Genomic DNA, 19,584 nt, shown 5'->3' with positions numbered 1-19,584 from the left:
CCAAGTCACCTCCCATTTACTTCTACAGGATCAGTATTTATAACTTACTGTTCCTATTATTTTAATAACTTTTTGTGCGTTCCTCTGTTATTTCCTATTATCTGGCCTGCCTTGATAGCTCTCAGTAGTCAGAGATGCTTTTATCACCACTACGTATGGAGATCTGTTTTCAGGTAGGATAAAAATCAATGATTTTTTTTTTTTTTTTTTTTTTGAAAAAATGCTTTTTGAGGAAAAAACTTATGTAAAGATAGTTTTAATTAAGATACTGTGTGTCATTATAGCTCAAGGATATCTCATCATGGAATAGGGATTATAAATTCAAATTCTATAGTGTGAGACAATATATTCATGTAATGCTTAAGAAAAGTTTTGTAAATGAGTTCCAATAGTTCATGGATTGGGGACCCAATCTTACGGGGTTCCATAGTCTTCTGTATAGATTATTTAGGTTAATCTTTCTATCTACCCAATGGGACTCAGTGTTCAGTCTAGAAGATACCATCAGAGATGCTTAATTTGTTTTGCATTTCTCAAACTGTGGATTTGTGTCTCCAGACGTAACATCAATTTGATTAAATCAAATCTACCCTGTCTATTTTGCTCTAGTTAACCATTTTAGTTAAAATGCACACATGCATGTGTATCTTATTATATAAATAGCTCAGCACCCAAGACTCTAAAGTTGTAACCATTTAAATGGTGAGATTTTAGATGTCATTGATGCAAATTAATTCATTTCTAGGTCGTGTTCCTTAAAAAAACAAGCAAACAAAATGCAAAACACTTTAAAGTTTTATAGTGTCTCGTTTTTGAGAGAAGACATTTATTTTTCTCAGGGGAGGAACAAGTCAAATACCCAACCTGCCATTAGAGTTTTGTATTTGGAGATTCCCACACTTTTCCAAACCATGCAGGTAGTTTCCTAGAGCAGAATTCCTCTTGTAAAATTAGATCAGCCTTCACTTTGACATGGGCCTATAATAGGATTTAGTGGCTGAGTTCATTCGTTTGTATTTTCTTTAATTTAATCTATCATCTCTGGCCCAGATTCACTAAATTTTAATCAATGACGCTCAGAATATGTCGACACTACCAGCTGGATCGGCAGGCAGCAATTGATCCAGCGGGGGTTGATTTATCGCGTCTAGTCTAGACACGATAACTCGACCCCCCTCCCCCCCCAAGCGCTCTCCCGTCGATTGCTGTACTCCACCGCCGCGAGCGGCGCAGGCGGAGTCAATGGGGGAGTGGCAGCAGTCGACTCACCGCAGTGAAGACACCGCGGTAAGTCGATCTAAGTACATGGACTTCAGCTATGTTATTCATGTAGCTGAAGTTGCGTAACTTAGATCGATTTCCCCCCGCAGTGTATACCAGGCCTCAGTCTTCCGCTGGGAATGAGTTATCAAAGGCAACTGGGCTTGTGGATTTCTCTGTGGTATTTACTTAATTTATGCCAGTATATGTAACGATTGACCTCTTAGGTGTGTAAGGTTCAGCAAGAACAGACTCACCTACCCATTTTACAAAACAGTCTCTGTTGTTCACTACAAGAAAAACTCACTGGGCCACATCTACCCCTGGTGTAACTTCACTGATTTCAGTAGAGTTACAGTGGGTATGACTTTGGATTATTGGCTCTGTTCATACATCTCATAGTTTCTCTAGCCTCACTCTTCTGACTTCTCAGTTTGCCTTTATATGATTCCTCTCACTCAGCATCCTAACTCCCAAACCAAGTATCAGCACAAAAGCAATGACTGTCCGATATCTGGGCGCTACCATGTATTACTGGCAAACACTTATATTCCTTGTCTTTCTTGTTTTTTCTGAAAAAACAAGATTTTCAAAAGCGACTTGTGATTATTATTATTATTATTATTATTGGTGCTTCAAACTTTGTGTGCCCAAAATTGAGATACCATAAAGGGACTTAGCGTTCAGAAAGTGCTGAGCCTGCTTTCTGAAAATCAGGCCCCTTTAAAGTATTGCAGTTTGGGCACCCAGAATCACAAGTCACTTTTGAAAACTTCAGCCTAGGAGTGTTTGGGGGATTTTTTTCTGTCCTCTGTCTCCAGACTGATGATCATTCTGTATGTATTAAGTATTATGAAGCTGAATACATGCTAACAAAACTAATACATTCTTAATATTAATACATGACCATTCTTATTCAAATAGAAAAGAGGTGTTAGGCTGGAGTCAGTGGTACTACTGAAGTCCTGGGAAAATTACAGAAATTGTTGTCGACTAAAAAAGGAAAGTTGTGTGTATATTTTAAAGCTTTACATCCCCAGGACATATGCATGGGTTATTTATGCCACCCTAACTGACTTAACAGAGAGAATTAGAACACTGAATTTTGCAGCCTAGTACAGTGGTTCCATCTGTTAAACTGTATCAGGGAGGTTCTTGCTCTGTGGCCTTTTATGTTTTAGAGACAGCAGGGGATTTCTGTACGTCGTACAGTTGAATATTAAAGTAAATGTGGTGGGTTTCAATGTTTTGATTTTCATTGTGGTGGAGCAGTGAGCAGCAGTGCTTTCTACTACTTCTAGAACTCTGAAGAAACGATACCTCAGTCATGCAAGAAATGGTCTGAATTCACTCTTTCTGCTGCGAGTAGCTGTGTGGAGGAGGCATACTTTCAGTGATAAGGAAGTGGAGGGGGCGGAAGGGCGAATAGGTTTTTGGCATGCACCAGTGAGAACCCTGGAAATGAATTCCTGTTTACTTCGTCTTCACTTTCTTTTAAATGACACATCCGTATAGAATGCAGCCTTTATTCAGTGTTTAATCATAAAATTGGCATCTGCAAAGGAAGAGAATATGGAGAGTTACTAAAAAGTCAGTGCAATGCTGATATTAGACCGGGATCTTCAGTGCCAAAAGACCGTTTTTTTCACTTTCTTTCACCATCAGAAGATATTTATTTCTATGTTTACTTTTTAAGAAGCTATTTCATAATCTCAGCTAGCATATGATACCACTGTCTAGTCTTGCCACAGCCCAAATGGTTTAAACATGCAACTTGTGGCCTCTGGGCACCTATGTGAGATTAGGTGGCCTTGCTGCTCTTCATAGAACCTCAGATTTAAATATAGGAATAACACGTATTGTATTACATGACATAAAGGCAAATTCTTCCCCACACACTCCTTTGAGGAGGTAGAGTGGCCTGCCTGCAGCGGGACTTGCGTGGTTCCCCAGGGCTGGAGCGGGGCTGGGCTCCATGCCATGGGCGTGAAGCTCTTGTGCCTTACAAAGCCCATCTTCCTGGAAGCACACGGTGCCCCAGCACACAGGGGAGGAGTAGGAGGTTTGCTAGTTGATCCCTGGCTACACGAATCTGCTGGGCCTTCTTAAGGGAGTCTGTGCTGCAGAAGTTATTGTAGCTTGGAGATCGCAGTCGTGTCCGAGAAGTAGTTTAGTTGCTGCCCACATCTGTGAGAGAATCTTCTTCTCCCTCCTGCCCTCTGCCCCAATAGAACTAAGACCAGGAGAGTTAGTGCAGGGGAGAGATTTTTTTTTCTTCAAAGTCCATTTCTGGAATAGTGAACACCACCAGTGTCCCCATCTCTTTCCCCCAAGGAACTTTGATCTGTTATAGGTAAAAGCTGATGGTGTATTGTGAAGTAACTTGATGTTTTCTCTTGTTTATTTGAAAACTGAGATGCAAACAGGACTACCCTAGTAAACTGTAAAGACTACTGTATTAATATTGCCCTGAGTGCAATAACTTGTGTCATACTGCACTGCAGAAAGCTGTCCTCATGTCTCATTCACAAATGATTTAGTCTTGGGAGACCTTGTCTCATGTTTGTCAGAGAGCACAGGGTTTCTTTCAGCATTAATAGCATAGTTGTTCTTGTTCCTCATTCCCATTAACAGAGGTTAATTTTCAAAACAAAATTACTTTGCACTTATTTATATTCATTATTCATCTCCCCAATATTAAATGTGTTTTGAAAATTGTCATGGAGATGCTTAACTTACACAGCGTCACATAAACTATTTTTTTGGATAAAGTGTTAGAGAGCTAATGACACTCATTTGGTTTATGTTAAGAGTCTTTAATACCCACTATTACATGCTATTGCACTGACTAATGATTTGGAACATAAAACAGAAATAGGTTTTGCAGCATCCCTTGGAGGAATCTTACAGAAACTTTAGAGGTTGTGGCTAGAACATATGTTTTAACCTAGTTTTAGCATAATTGGGTAAGGTCCACACTGGCTGGCCAAACTGGCTTATAGCCCAGTTCAGCCACAACCATTTTTAAAACCTGCTTAACCACAGCTGTTATCTGGCTTTTGTAGATAGGACTTTAATTCATACTCAGGGTCATGCTTTTACAACAATGATTTGGGAGATTTCCTTAACCAGAACATGGATTGTTTGATTCAAACCTGTATGAAAACTTTTCTCCCAAGAGTTCATTTTCTGACATGGATTTCTTTTAGATTTCTAGACTTGGTATTTCCTTCATCTCACTCACACAGCTAACTTGAATGAAGAAAGAGTTTAATTTTGTGTCAGTGTAACTCCTAGGTAATTTTGTGTAACTCCTAGGTGAATTTAGCACTTATGAAAATGTTATTCTCAGTTATCTTCTAACCATAGCTCAGACTGGATTTTGGATAGCAATATGTGTTTATACAGTAGTTGTTGGCTTTCCACATTCAGTGACTCCTCCTTCCTTGTATCTCACAGTAACAGCTTTCATGAGAGCTTCTTCATATTCATTTATTAGTCAGGTGTCTAACTCTTCCTTGGGAACTAAATTTCATCCTGTGTTACTATATTTTCCTCCTTTCAGGCTTCTGCGTTAACTGCTGTCATGCAGCCTTTCTTGTAAGGGAAACGCTACCTTAATGTAAAATAATTAGATTATTGCGTATGCAAGAGATCGTCTCACTGTTTCCTGTTTTTTTTCCCCCCTCTCTTCCTTCCAGATTCTTTACCAAGCAGGTTTTGGAGTTCCAACAAAATCATCTCAAAATTAAAGGGAAAATTCTGCCCAGCCTTATCTGAGTGCACAGTGCCACAAATATCCTCTCCCCACTCCTCCACTACCCTTGCAAGGTCCAACCTGCATTGCACTCCCTGTGCTTAGGGGAGTGATAAGATTGCTCCATCCTTACTCGCAATGTACATGGTGCCCCAGAGGGCACAGGGACTAGGCAGGGTCATGACTGTATCCCTGCACACTGACTAGGGGAGCTCCCTATAGCAGCGTACATGCTATCTCTGTATACACAGGAAGAATGTTTTCTCTGAGGCAGAATGCCTCTTGGGTTCTCTTTGGGGCAGTGTGGCTCTGCAATGCCTTCCCAATGCAAGGCTGTGCCGATAAGGCACAATTAAGCCCTTTATCTGCTTTCTTTCCCTGGCATCATTTGTCCATTGGTGAAGTCATTCCTCATAAAATAAAGAGAGACTTCCACCTCACCCTAAACCTGTTCTTTTTTCATCAATCGGATCAGCTATTTATAGCCTACATTCCCAAATTCTGGTGTGCTGCTCATGTGAGATGTCATCTCTCTGACTATTGTTGTTATTTATTATTTGAATTATCATAGCCCCTTTGAATCAGGAGACCTGCTACCTAGACTCTCCCTTTCTGCTTTCTGTAAGCATTGCTGCCTGGCATGGACACTTTCTTCCACAGAGCAATTCAGAACAGATAACAGATCTGATAACAGATGAGATCTGTGGAGGTGAACCCATTAAAGAGAAAATAGGCTGATTTATCAGTAAATGAAGTTCTCTTACAAGTTTATCTCTCCACACACTCATAGTCTCCCTCCTCCTCCTTGTTGCTTCAGATCTTAAATTCAGATCTCAGTACACAACCTGAGGGCCAGATCCTCAACTGCTGAATGTTGGTGTAGCTCCATTGACATTAATGGAGGACCGGATGAGGATATGGTCCTGAGTTGGTGATGTTAGCCCAACACTTAAAAAATAACTGTTTGCTTGGGACGTATGTTGAAATGCACACTAAAGCTTTCTAAGTCTGTTTCATGGATCCCACATCCCATGTATTGATAACATGAGCTTAATAATGTGCCTCTATGGAGGAAATAAACCATTTGGAGAACCAACTTACATTACTATTAGGAAGTCTTTCCCCCTCATTAGTGATGTGACTCAACAGTACCTGGTTAAGCTGTAGTCTAGTCAATAGAAACGATGAAGTTAAAAATATGTTGAGAGCCCAGAGGGAAGCACTCAGGCCGTGGGATGGTAAAATTAAGGTTGCCTGGACAATTTTTTACCCTGCCTTCTTTTGTGTGTTAGATGTGTTAGATTTAATGTTTTAAAATATGACACCCACTAGCTTTCAAACAAATAGTTCAATGTACTTTTAAAAAGACAATCTTATGGACACATTTGGCATGTTGTAGCCTTTCAGGCAGTGGGTACTGTTGGGCCTTACATTGTTTTGCAAATTCCTTAGAATATCATACAACTTTTTTCTTCTACCGTCTTAGATAGGTTTTAAACCCACTTCAAGGCCCTTTTGTGCTGCCAGAGTGATGAAAAGGGATCGGAGTATAAATGAGAATCAGATCCTTTGTCTTCATTGACTTACCTTTATACAACTGAAAAAGACAGGTGTAATGGAAGTGCTACTTCCTGTTGAAATATAATTTAAAATTGATGAGTCAGATCTTCAGCTGGTGTAAATTGGTACAACTACACTGATTTCAATTAAGCTATACCAATTTATGTCAGCTGAAGATCTGGCCCTGTGTCTGTAATAATAACAATTATTATTTTTTGTATCACCCTAGGATATAGGAGCCCTAGTCATGGACAAGAACTCTGCTAAGTCTTACACTTGACAAGAATATTAACTTCAAAATGAATCAGAAAAATTTAAAGGTAGAATAAATAAACAACCTAGATCCAGAAAGCTGTTTAGGATCCTAACTTCCATTGAAATCAATGGAAGTTAAGGGGCTAAATATCTTTGTGGATCTGGGCCTAAGTCTCTCACATAAAACTGGATGGATGTACTATACATTATACGCCACTTTGGTGTGGCATAATGTGCCCTGAAACCAGCTTCACTGGGTAAGGAGCTGAAAATGACCCCTTGACAATGGAAATTTTCATGCAACTTTGACAGTAGGTGTGGCTACACTTTCATTATCAATAATCCCATTTGAAAGTCACATTGTAGCAAAATGCTGCTGTCACTAAATGGATGGACAGAAATATTGAAATGATGTTTGTCTGAGATATACGTATACATTTTCTGATCCAGATCTGTTCCTTAGATGTGTGTATAAATTGTCTGATGCAGACTCTCAACAAGGCTTTCAGGGTTAAATAAGCTTCTGAATAAAAGAAAATGGTCCTTTGAGCCACTCCAAAAGCAGCTCTTTGGACAAACCTCAAGGAAAAAATGTGAATATTTGGAGCTCCACTGACCCCACACTGGTGCTTTCCTGGATTCATTGCTGCGGAGTCTAATTTTTGCGGTGTTTTGTAGGAGGTAATTTCTGCGCTGGTTATGATTTGAAAGAGCTGGCCCACAACCCAACCTCAATCAAATTGGAACAAGATGTCACCAAATGTCCTGGTCCCATGGTATGTACTTGGAAACAGAACTGTGCAGCGTGGAGAGATTTTGGGCAATTCAGTGAAACTAAAGTCAATTTTCATGGCTTGAAATTGCTGCAGGACCAGATCGTTGTGTTTCAGTTTGTTTTGCTATATGTGTGAGAGGCAGCTGTTTTGTTTTTGATAGACAAGAAAACTTTAAAATCCTGATTTATGGAAACAAGTGACAAATTTCTGTTAACTTGCAGACACAAAAAGGGGAAAATATACTTGTCCTCTTTGAAGTTAACTAAAAACAAATGGGATTGTTTCCCCAAAGGAAAAGTAGGAGTTTAGTTATGATGCATCACCTCCTAGACATCTTGGAAATTATATATACTGTACCCTCTGTTTATATAAATATGAATTACATGATTGTGGCACAGGGTCATTTGTAGTTCAAATGAAAATGTAATAGGCAGAGACTGTTGAGGGATAGACAGGATCCAAAGATCTATTAACTATTTTCCAACATGGTATATCATATTTTTTCTTTAAGTTGAGTGGTAAAGAAAACTTTGGCCCAGTATCATATGTAGGTATCTTAGTCACATCTGGAAAGCAGGATTTTCACCAATGTTAATATGACTCCAGTCATTCTCCATTTGCATGGTATCTCTACCATGAAGACTTTGGTGCAGGAGTTCACTGTTTTGCTCAGAAACAGACTGATTATGAAGTTAGAAGAATCTTTCTGCCTCCTAAAAATGAGTATCTTTATATTCGTACTTGCTAAGGCTGGCGATGTAGGAGAGGTACATATGAAAGCATAAGAACTTCAGGTTAACTGGGGAAGCTTGCTAAAGACAGACCACTTGTAAGGTGGAGGTGTTAGGTAAGTGCTTTTTTTCAGTATGTTAGATAGCTGTGCTCAATGCTTTGAACATCACTTTATATGGGCACTGAGAGATTTATGTTTCCATATACAGCACGTTCGCCAGAAGTACATTAATGGTGACATGTTGATAAAATCAGTAGTCTCAGAAAACAAAATGTTGAATTAGATACTTGGGTATCAGAATTCATTCTCCATACATTAAAAGAAAAGGAGTACTTGTGGCACCTTAGAGACTAACCTTAGAGACTGTATTTTGTGAATACAGACTAACACGGCTGCTACTCTGAAACCTGTCATCACCATACATTGTCAGTTTTGTTCTTATCTTAGATAGAGTGAGGGTCAATAAAATCACTAGGCTTCTCCAGTTGAGATGAAAACAAGGTGTCAGTCTCACTGGATAGAGTAGTGCATATTCCTGTCTGAAGTTTGCTGCTGCTTCTCATATCTGTAAATTTATTTAGCATTTTGACAGATGAGGGTGTATAACTCAAATAGAATGAAATCTTTTCTTCCTGAAAGTTATTCTAGAGTGTTTTTGAGAATCTTGTCTGAGACTCAACGTATACAAGCAAAATAATCCTGCTGTTTGAATTGTTGTGTTCATGAAAGAGTCGTAATTTGAGTGGGCAAATAGCTTATTTAACTGTCCCTCAATTTCTCCATCTTTATAATATAAATAACAAAACTTTTTAGCCCTTCTAAAGGAGTTCGAGGTCCTCTGATGAAAGATGTGATTTAAGTGCAACATATTTTTAATAGACAGCCACGAGGCTATAGGTCACAGTATGCAGTCCTGTGTCTTTCACTTGCTGAGCCCAATAGTCTCTCAGAGGCATGCCTTTGTATTAACGCTAACAGCTGTGGGTTGCATTTGGTCTGTTAGCATACTGACTACTTCTCTAAATTACTGATGCTTGATCCTTAATACAGTCCTAATATGCATAATTATGGCATTCAAATGTTATATGATCGCAGTGTATATCATGAAATTTGAACACATTGGAAACAAATCAAGGATGAAATGCCTTCTTTAAGAAGTGAATTTCCTTCCTTCCATATGTACAGTGTCTCCCTGATATCAAAACTTGCTCAGCTGACAAGTAAAATGTCTTTCATATGGTCAGCCCTAAAAATTCAACATGGGCTCTGAAAGTGTAGCTGGGTTCTTTCTACCTTGAACATCATAACCAGTAATAAAGGCTCTGTTAGCAAAATTGTGCCCTTGGCTGCACCTGTATAACCTTTTTGCCTTCAGATTATGCCTCAGTGGTCCGTGCTCAAATTTAAAGTAAAGTTTGGAAGACCATGGAGTCGTACAGATGTATCTGAGGTCATCATTTGGTTTGTATCTTTACATAATCTATACAGGGCAACTTCTGTGATGGAAGCTTAGAATTTCACGACTGTGAACATCTGCTTTAACACCAGTTTAACCCACTGGCACTGGATAAATGTCTTATTAATTTTTCCTACTGCTGTCCTGATTAAACAGCAATCATTGTCATTCAGTCTCATTAGGCTAATTAGGTACCCAGGGATATATCCCAGTAAAGCAATCCCGAATAAATCAAGTAGACTGTATTAATAAAAAGGTAAATTGATCACAGCAAAACCAAGATAATAAATGGAAGTTAGTATATGTGGGTGCATTAGCTGATGTGCTGGTTGCAACCATCCTAGATATGGTCCAATCCTGTAAATGCTTATTACAAGGCATAGTCCCGCTGAAGTCAATAAACCTCCATCCTATATTAAGCACTACACCCAACAGTGTTTGCAGGATTGGGTCTTTGGTATGTATACTGTGGTATGAATGTATTAATATATCTTTTATTTTGATAGGGTCCTTCCCGAATGAAGTTTTCCAAACCAGTGATTGCTGCAGTAAGTGGATATGCAGTGGCCGGGGGTCTTGAGCTCTCTCTTTTGGCTGACCTGCGTGTTGTGGAGCAGAGTGCCATTTTTGGAGTGTTCTGCAGACGCTTTGGTATGTTTTCATACAAAATCTCTACAGAGATAGCAGAGACCAGATTTAAAAAAAAAAAAGTCTTTAGAATTGCTCTCCCAGTTCTTGCAAGCGCGAAACCTATCTCTGTATATGTGAATTGGGTACATAGATCCACAATTTTCTGGTTTGTATGCATGCAATTTGCAGGCACATGGTTACAGATTGATTTGAGAATTGGGCCCTGATCTCTCGGGGTCTCTTTCTCTTTGCTTCTTTGTCTGCTTTCTTTATAGCCAAATGTTACAGGAAAGTTTGGAAATTAGAAAACTGCTAGCTAACTAAGGGCTCATCTACACTGGGAATTTATATCGCCATAGCTACGCTGCTTAGGGGTGTGACAAATCCACATCCCTGAGTGATGTAGTTAAGCAGACCTAACCCCCCAGTGTACACAGTACTAGACAGACAGAAGAATTCTTCTGTTGACCTAGCTACTGTCTCTTGGGGAGGTGGATTACCTACACTGACGGGAGAATCCCTCCCATTGGTGAAGATAGTGTCTACACCAGGGTTGGGCAAACCTTTTGGCTCGAGGGCCACATCTGGGTATGGAAATTGTATGGCAGGCCATGAACGCTCACGAAATTGGGGTTGGGGTGCAGGAGGGGGTGAGGTCTCTGGGTGGGGGTGCGGACTCTGGGGTGGGGCCAGAAATGAGAAGTTGAGGGTGCAGGAGGGGGCTCTGGGCTGGGGCAGAGGGGTGGGGAGTGAGGGCTCCAACTGGAGGTGCAGGCTCTGGGGTGAGGCGAGGTGCAGGAGGGTGCTCCACGCTGGGATTGAGGGGTTCAGAGGGCGGGAGGGGAATTGGGGCTGGTGCAGGGGGTTGGGGCATGGGGGGGGTGAGGGCTCTGGCTGGGGGTGCTAGCTCTTGGGTGGGGCTGGGGATGAGAGGTTTGGGGTACAGGAGGGTGCACTGGGCTGGGATTGAGGGGTTTGGAGGGTGGAGGGGGATCAGGGCTGGGGCAGGGGTTTGGGCATGGAGGGGTTCAGGGGTGCAAGCTCCAGGCAGCGCTTGCCTCAAGCAACTCCTGGAAGCAGCAGCAGCATGTCCCCCTCTCTGGTTCCTATGTGGAGGCGTGGCCAGGCAGCTCTGTGCGCTGCTCTGTCCACATGTGCTGCCCCTGCAGCTCCCATTGGCCGCAGTTCCCTGCCAATGGAGGTGTGGGGGCAGCACTTGGAGCCGGGGCAGCATGCGGAGCCCTCTGGCTGCCCCTACGCATAGGAGCTGCAGGGGGAACATGCCTCTGCTTCCGGGAGCCACTGCACACGCAAGCGGAGTGGCCCCCGACTGAGAGGGGATATGACAGAGGTCTATAAAATCATGACTAGTGTGGAGAAAGTGAGTAAGTGTTATTTACTTCTTCTCATAACACAAGAACTAGGGATCACCAAATGAAATCAATAGGCAGCAGGTTTAAAACAAACGAAAAGGAAGTACTCCTCTACCTCAATATAACGCGGTCCTCGGGAGCCAAAAAACCTTACCACATTATAGGTGAAACCACGTTATATCGAACTTACTTTGGCCTTGAGCATTTCAGTTATTAATAGTCACTTCCTGTCCCGACTGACCCCTCAGAACCTCCGACTCATCCAGCCCCCTCACCCCGCTCCCTGTCTCCTGACTGCCCCGACCCCACCCACACCCCTGCCCCCTGACAGGCCCTCCGGGACTCCCACACCCTATCCAATGCCCGTTTCCCATCCCCTAACCGCCCCGCCCCCAGAACCTCCAAACCATCCAACCCCCCCTGCTCCCTGACCACCCCCCAAGGCCCTCTGCCCTTTATCCAATCCGTCAGCCCCAGCCCAGCACCTTAACACGCCGCTCAGAGCAGCGTGTCGGAGCTAGACACGCTGACGCGCCAATCCGCCGGAGCACACAGCCCCCCCCCCCCCCCCCCCGAGCACTGCTTTACTGCGTTATATCGGAATTCGTGTAATTTCAGGTCATGTTATATCGGGGTAAAGGTGTATTTCTTCACACAATGCACAGTCAACCTGTGGAACGCTTTGTCAGAGGATGTTGTGAAGGCCAAGACTATAACAGGGTTCAAAAAAGAACTAGATAAATTCATGGAGGATAGGTCCATCATGGCTATTAGCCAAGATGGGTAGGGATGGTGTCCTTAGCCTCTGTTTGCCAGAAGCTGGGAATGGACAACAGGAGATGGATCACTTGATGATTACCTGTTCTGTTCATTCCCTCTGGGGCACCTGGCATTGGCCACTGTCAGAAGACAGGATACTGGGCTAGATGGACCTCTGGTCTGACCCAGTGTGGCTGTTGTTGTGTTCATTTATGTAAATAATCATTATGAATGGTTATTATTTTAAATTTTAATAAAGCCATAAATATCTACTGTAGTTCCTGCTGATAAAACAGTTGTTAAATTTAAGATGTTATTGTTTTCCTCCTAATAAAGCAAGTTTTTTTTCAATGTATTTAGATAGAAGAGTGTGGAATAAAGGTATGAAGTAGAGCTATGAAATATTTTTCTAGTTAGAATGAAGGCTAATGATAGCTCCTCCATAGCTAAAATGAAAGCTCGCTTCTCATTATAAGCCCTATATAACAAACAAACAAATCAATTGCCCTGAAATTTCACATACCACATCAGTCTTGGGAAGAGGTTTTCCTGGGAAATTTAATAAATTTATCAAATCTTTTTTCCAAATTTTGTTTTGTTGGCCTTGTTGAGGAGAGGCACTTTTTTCTAGGCCTGGGAGGCAGGGAAGATGCCTAAAAAGGGTTTACAAAGTTAAAAAGTCAAATGACGTGCACACTGTGCAGCTGCAAACAATTACATGTGCTTTACTTTACTACCAAGAGCAGTTCTGTTGATTTCAGTGAGACTACTCCATAGTAATAAAGTTAAGCAAAAGTAAGACCTTGTCTACACTACAGGGAACTTTGGTATAACTTACGTTGCTCGGGGGTGTGGATTATTCACACCCCTAAGCGATGTAAGTTACACTGACCTAAGCGCTGGTGTAGACAGCACTATGTTGACGGGAGAGCTTCTCCCACTGACATAGCTACTGCCTCTCCTGGAGGCAGGAGTTATTAGGCTGATGGGAGAGCTCTTGCCCATCGGCTTAGAGAATCTTAGCCACAATGTAGCTGAATCGCGGTAAGTGCTATACTGTAGATGTAGCCTAATTGTTTGCAGGATTAGTGCCTTACTAGAGTGGTGTGCTAGTGAGTGCTGAAGGATCCTGTGGCAGCAGGGAACTGACTGGATCCCTGCTTGTTCATTTCCAGGCTTTTTGATGTTGGGGTAGTTGAGTTTCCGTGGCCATTCAGATCCTTGGCCTCTCTGCAAAGACTGCAAAACATGGTAGCTGTTTTTGTGATGTGGAGACCTTTTTGCCAGGAACTGGAGTGAGGCTGCCAACGATGATGGTAACTTTCAGCCTCTACCAATCTATATCTAGAGTTGTACAGATGACTTATGAGATGCCTCTAATAGCCTATTTCCAAAAAGGTCCCTGCCATCTCAAGAATTTAATGGGAAACTTTATAAGTCTTTTAACCATATTTTGAGATGCTCAGGCTTTGTCTACTCTGCACACCACTTGCGGCAGCATATAGGGTATGTATAGCTACATGCTGCAGTGAAAAGCAAGCCGCACCCATGCTGCAGAGTGTAGATACACATGAAAGGCTCAGCCAGGGGAAGGCAGTGAGGAAAAGCTCTGGGGAAAGACTCCAGCAGCAAGGCACTGCACTGCTAAAGACGGCAGAGTAGATGAGGGAAGCACTGCTTGGGCATGTAGAGAGTCTTGAACGTAGGGTACATACCTGCAGGGTTCAGGCCCATCTTTACTCACCTTAGCAGTGCCTCACTGTCTATGCTGCTATTTATACCCCTACTAGGGGGATATGTAGTGTAGGTACTCTACAGGTAGCTGAAAGGGTGTGCTGTGTAGACGTATCTCCAAAGTAATAACTTCTTATTACAATCAAGAAGGGGGAGTATGGCAAAGTATTTGTTCTGGAAAGTTCCTCTGACTTGCAGGGGTATGGCAGGGAGAGGGAATACTAAACTTCAGCCCTTAACAGCTGCAGTGACTCTACTGGTCTCACTTACTTGAATTCTGGTTGACTCATGCACAACTTGTGCTAAAATTCTTGCAGATAGTGGACGTGCTGCAACTGGATTTTCATAGCTCTGATAGTTTGTCTGAAGTAGCTGTAGATTTCACTGTTGACATTCTGGTATATTCCACAGACAGGCCTATTTGTAAAGCAAGTTGTTGAACAAGGGGCATGCAAACTATCGTTTGTAATAGCATGGTTTACCCTAATAGTTTGTTGGCCCTTGCTGAGAGAGAAAAAGCAGTGCTAAGAATGTCTAGGGAATGCAACACGCTTGCACCATGCTTCTTTAAGCATCTGCTGCAGTATTATGCTTGTTGTAGTTTGGCCCATTTTTAAATACTTGAACACAGTGCTTCATGTGGTGCTTTTCTTTCTTTTTTTTTTTTTTTTGAGTGAGTGGGTGGTGCGTCTTTGCAGAGAAGACGCCACTCTTAAAATCGGCTTTTTGTGCTGCTGCTGCTGTCATATAATCTATCCTTTGATCCTGACCACTTATCCACATGGTGGCTGTAAAGATCTGGGAACAAATTTCCCTTTTCGTTCATTTCAGATCATGACTGATTTTCATTAAACCAGTTTAGAGCATCTCCATGAAGAAATATTGCGGTGATGTCTGAGCTAAATGTGAATATTTTTAAAAACCTTTCATAGAAATAAATTCATATGGCAACATCCTGTTATATCTTAAACCTGTTAGGGGAGAGCACCCGGTTATGGAGGAAGAATAGACTTATGGTTAGGGCACCGGTATGGGATTTGGAGAACCTGCGTTCAGTTCTTAACCCTGCCACAGACTTCCTGTGTGACCTTGGACAAGCTACTGTGGCAAATTGCCGGCACTACTATGATGGGTCTCACGCTTTTTCTTCTTGGGGAATTGTTTCTGACAACATCAGCACATTTCTGATAAACATGTAAACAACATTAAGTCACTTCTTTAAGTGCAGGTCTGCTCTGAAAAGTGACTTGTAAAAGTAAATCTGCTCCCTGTCCTTAGTCACATTTGTTCTGTGACAAATATTACTCTTGACTTCTGAGATCCCTGCAGAGTCAACACAGCTAAAAGAGAGTGAGCTGGATTTTTGTACTCCTTGTGCATCTAGAGAACTGTTTACTAAATTATGGTCCAATCAGGACTTAAATTAGAGGCCCATCCAGTAACAACTGTGCAACCTCACGAAAGGCACCGGGTTTACACAGGTGCCACCGAGGGCATAATTTGGTCTATAAAAGCATATTTATTAGTGATGAAGCTAGAGTAGGAAAGAGGCTAGCTTGATTCTCAGAGACCAGGCAGTTTGCAGAGCTGACATATAGAGAAAAAAAACAAAACAAAAACCTTTTTACTTGTAAAGTGAGCACATTTGATACAGAAATCGTCAAGGAAAAAACACGGAAGCCAGGAGTGCTGTTTTTAGAGTCACTTTTCAGGGTAGATCAAATTGCACTTACAGTTTTAGATAACTGTCTTTCAGTTGTGAAATTAAAAGGAGAATCCTGCAAACCTTTACTAATGAAATGGGTCTTTTGTGTTACATTAGTTACATTAATTAAACGGAAAGAAGCAGCCTAGAATACTCACTTGAGTAAAGTCATGCAGGATTAGGCCAAAAAATTGTTTTTAAAATATAAACATTTGGGTTTTCTTTTAATCCTGTGGTTTTTGTCTTCACAGGTGTTCCACTGATTGATGGTGGCACTGTACGGCTACCTCGACTGATTGGTCTCTCACGAGCCTTAGATCTCATTCTAACTGGTCGTCCTGTTGGTGCACAAGAAGCATATGAGTTTGGGCTAGCCAATCGAATAGTCCCCAATGGCCAAGGTTAGTGCTTAATGAACAATGTAGGAAATGGTTCTAAATGTGAATCTTTTGATAGTGTTATTATCTGTACGTTTGTCTTTGTGAAGACTAGTTAACACAAAAGTAATCATGATTTTTGTAATAAACAGAATTGGTTACAGGGGCGGGCACAAGAGTGGGCAAGCAGGGGCATGGCCCCCCACCCCAAATTCTCCATGTGTCCCTGCAGCCGGGGACGGAGGAAGCAGTGGGCAGCTGGCTGCCGGCTGAGCTCCTCCTCCCCTAACCCCTACAGCTGCTGCCGCTTCTTCCTTGCTGCTGGAGTCCCAGGTGTTGCCTCTGCCTCCATCTGCTGAACCACTTCACTAGGTGGTCTGCAAACCAGGCTGCAGTGCTGGGACTCCAGCAGCAGGGAAGGAGAAGCAGCAGCTGTAGGGGTGGGAGGAGGAGGAGGAGCTCAGCCAGCGGTCCTGCTGCTTCCTCCCTCCCAAGGCTGCAGGGACACAGAGAGTGCTGTTGCCTCTGCGCTACTGGGCGTCCCTGCCAGAGGCGTCCTGAGAAGTGTGTGTGTGTGTGAGAGACATGACCCTTTCACTTGTATGTGTTTAATGTACCCCTCCAAAAGCAGTCAAATTTAAAGTCCTGCACACGCCCCTGATTGGTTTTGATTAAAAGTAAAAGGTCCCTATGTCATGGACCATGTTTTAATATATATTTGCACAGTGCCTAGAACAATGGGGCCCTACTCTGCTTCCTAAACAGGGGTCTTGTGGTGCTATCGTGATACAATTAATAATCTAAAATATACATCTGGCGCAGGATTGACACACTGCAGAGAGGACATCCAACATCTGTCACATTTGCTTTTACTGCTACACTGCTATTAAGTTATTATTCGTGTTTAAAGTAGATCTTAAAGCAGGCTGCTAACAATAATACATCATCCAATTATACATTCCCTTTATTGTAAATGTTTTGTAACATCACATAGCTGAAACTAGAATGTTAGCTGATGGGCTGCCATCATATTTTAGTAATTTATTTTGTTTTAAATGGAGGGAAACAAAACTTTCCAAATGTTGCTGTATGGTTTAAAAAAATGAAATGGGTTTCCTTATATTTTGGGCAAGGGAAATGAATAGAAGTTTTTCTAATGGAAGTCAGACGTAGCACTTGCTTTTACACTTAAAAAAAGCATATGTTCCAGTTTCTCTGCTTGTGAATCAGTCTTGTCCTGCCATTGTACAGTTCCTTGAAGATTTTTTTATTTCCTTTCTAGCTAATTAGGTGCCTACTCCATCTCTCCAAAGCCTAGAGACAAAGATATTGTGAAGAACTAAAATTACTTGAGGCAAGAATCTAGTTTAGAAAGAGATTTCCTTTACAAGTTAAATGTTATGTTTCCACTCAAAAGAAAGGTGCTGCTGTGCAGTCATAAAAAGCTGGCCAAAAACCCTGGGAACCTTTGCAGTCAACTGTGGTGTTTTTGATCCATGCCAACATGAATCACAGCTCTGGCCCAAGAGAAGCAATGCTTTCCGACTCCGTCAAGCTAGAATCTAAAGAACTCAAACAGCAGCTCACTCAGGGCCCAAATCTGCAAGCACTTATTCACATGAGTAGTCTTTCCTTGGGCAGCTGATCCCACTTATTTAAATAGGAGTAGCTGTGTGAGTGATCAAGGGTTTTCAGGATCTTGCCTTTATTCCCTCCACGCCTTTAATTCATTATCCTCAAATATTTCTCATATTGTAGTATCATTTTATACTTGTCTCGCCAGTAAAGATGAGCTTAGTTGCATTGAGTAAATATTATGTAATATTCAGATGTTTACTGTCTAAGGATTTGATCCTGCAAATGCTTACTACTAAGTATAATGCTTATGGAAATCAGCCAGGCCACTCATGGAAATAAGCACTATACCTAATAGTAAGTATATGCTGGATCAGGCTTTAAGGGCTCACCAGATTTTGAGTTCACTCAGCACCTTGCAGGTCTGAAATCTTAATAGACAAAATACATATATACAGAAAAGGGTGGTGGGAGGAGGCATGCAACCCAAGACTTCCTCTTCTAGTTCTAGCGTTCTCTTTTGTTAATCCTTGTAGGTTTTATTTTTTTAGTCTTTACTTATTTGCCTTTGTTTTTTAACTCATGCCAATTTGCATTTTTGTTTACTTGTTTCTAACAGTTTACTGGGTTTTTGTAGGTTTGTCTGACTTTTTGTTTTATATTATAACCCTTGGTTAGTTTCTTTGTTAGGGCCGTACCCTGGTGTCTGGCCAAAGAACACTTAGTGCAGTTCAGGAAAGTGTGTGTGCAAGTGGCTTTAAGCAACCTTGCAGTTGCTTGATCTTGGGGCAGCTTTTTGCCAGTGGGAGTGCCAGGCACAAGCTAGAGCAGCCCAAAGACCACTCTAATTTGTATCTTATGCTATTAGGCATTAGCCCAAAGGGGCCATTACATCAGCCAGGAATCGTTGGGATGCAAGGACACTCCAGCTACACCCACTTTCACCATACATCCACAAGGAGAGAGTGGCGTAGGTGCTACTATGGTAGTTCCCCAACCCTTAGGGATCCCTTGAGCTGGGAGTAGCCGCATGTGATCCAGTAAACTTGCTTTAAGGCAGTTTTGCACTGGGGGAGTTGAACTAAAGTATTCCTATACCCTGGAGGAACTGGGCCTCTGTTTTTAAACTAGTCCTATTTTCTGTTTGTTTGTTTGTTTGTTTGTTTTAAATGTATGTAACTCTTTCCTATTTTCATATTTAACACTTTCAGAATGCCTACCATTTCCAACCCTGGGAAGTGCTGTCCTCTCTCCTTTGATATTGAGAGCTAGTGAGACCATAGCCACTTAGCTGCCTGGCTCCACCCATACTGCTTACGTGGAAAGGTCTGTGGAGGCCAGGACCCTTTCAGAGTCACGTAGCAAGTTTGTGGACTTGTCTACGCTGCAGGCTTAGCTTGAGGTATCTACAGTGGAGTTAACACCTCTCGCGTCATGTTAGCCTAGTGGAGAAAGAGCATTCGCGCTGCAAAATGACTCTTGAGCTGGACAGTGCTTGTATCAGCAGCACAAATTGACTGCATACCCACTGTGCTACTGGCTCGAATGGCAGCAGAATCTGGGCTTCATCCCGCTGCATTGATGGGCCAGCTAGCTCATGTTTAAAGTACCATTTAACTTGAGCTAGAGACTTT

The 19,584-nt window shown here is 42.0% G+C and overlaps 1 protein-coding gene across 2 annotated transcripts in view; it reads left to right on the top strand.

The window, feature by feature from the left end:
• Positions 1-19,584, top strand: part of LOC311515456 (enoyl-CoA hydratase EchA19-like) — a 33,007-nt gene that overhangs the window by 6,601 nt on the left and 6,822 nt on the right. For both annotated transcript variants that reach the window (XM_084618528.1, XM_084618529.1), the window contains 3 exons: positions 7,511-7,608; positions 10,304-10,448; positions 16,250-16,399. In XM_084618528.1, coding sequence (XP_084474654.1) covers positions 7,511-7,608; positions 10,304-10,448; positions 16,250-16,399 — 393 coding nt within the window. The remainder of the gene's footprint in view (positions 1-7,510; positions 7,609-10,303; positions 10,449-16,249; positions 16,400-19,584) is intronic.

Source organism: Lepidochelys olivacea (assembly GCF_965140295.1).
Source record: "Lepidochelys olivacea isolate rLepOli2 genome assembly, chromosome: 2".
Taxonomy (NCBI): domain Eukaryota; kingdom Metazoa; phylum Chordata; order Testudines; family Cheloniidae; genus Lepidochelys; species Lepidochelys olivacea.
Note: the sequence above shows the minus strand (reverse complement) of the source record. Positions and strands in the feature narration are given on the sequence as shown.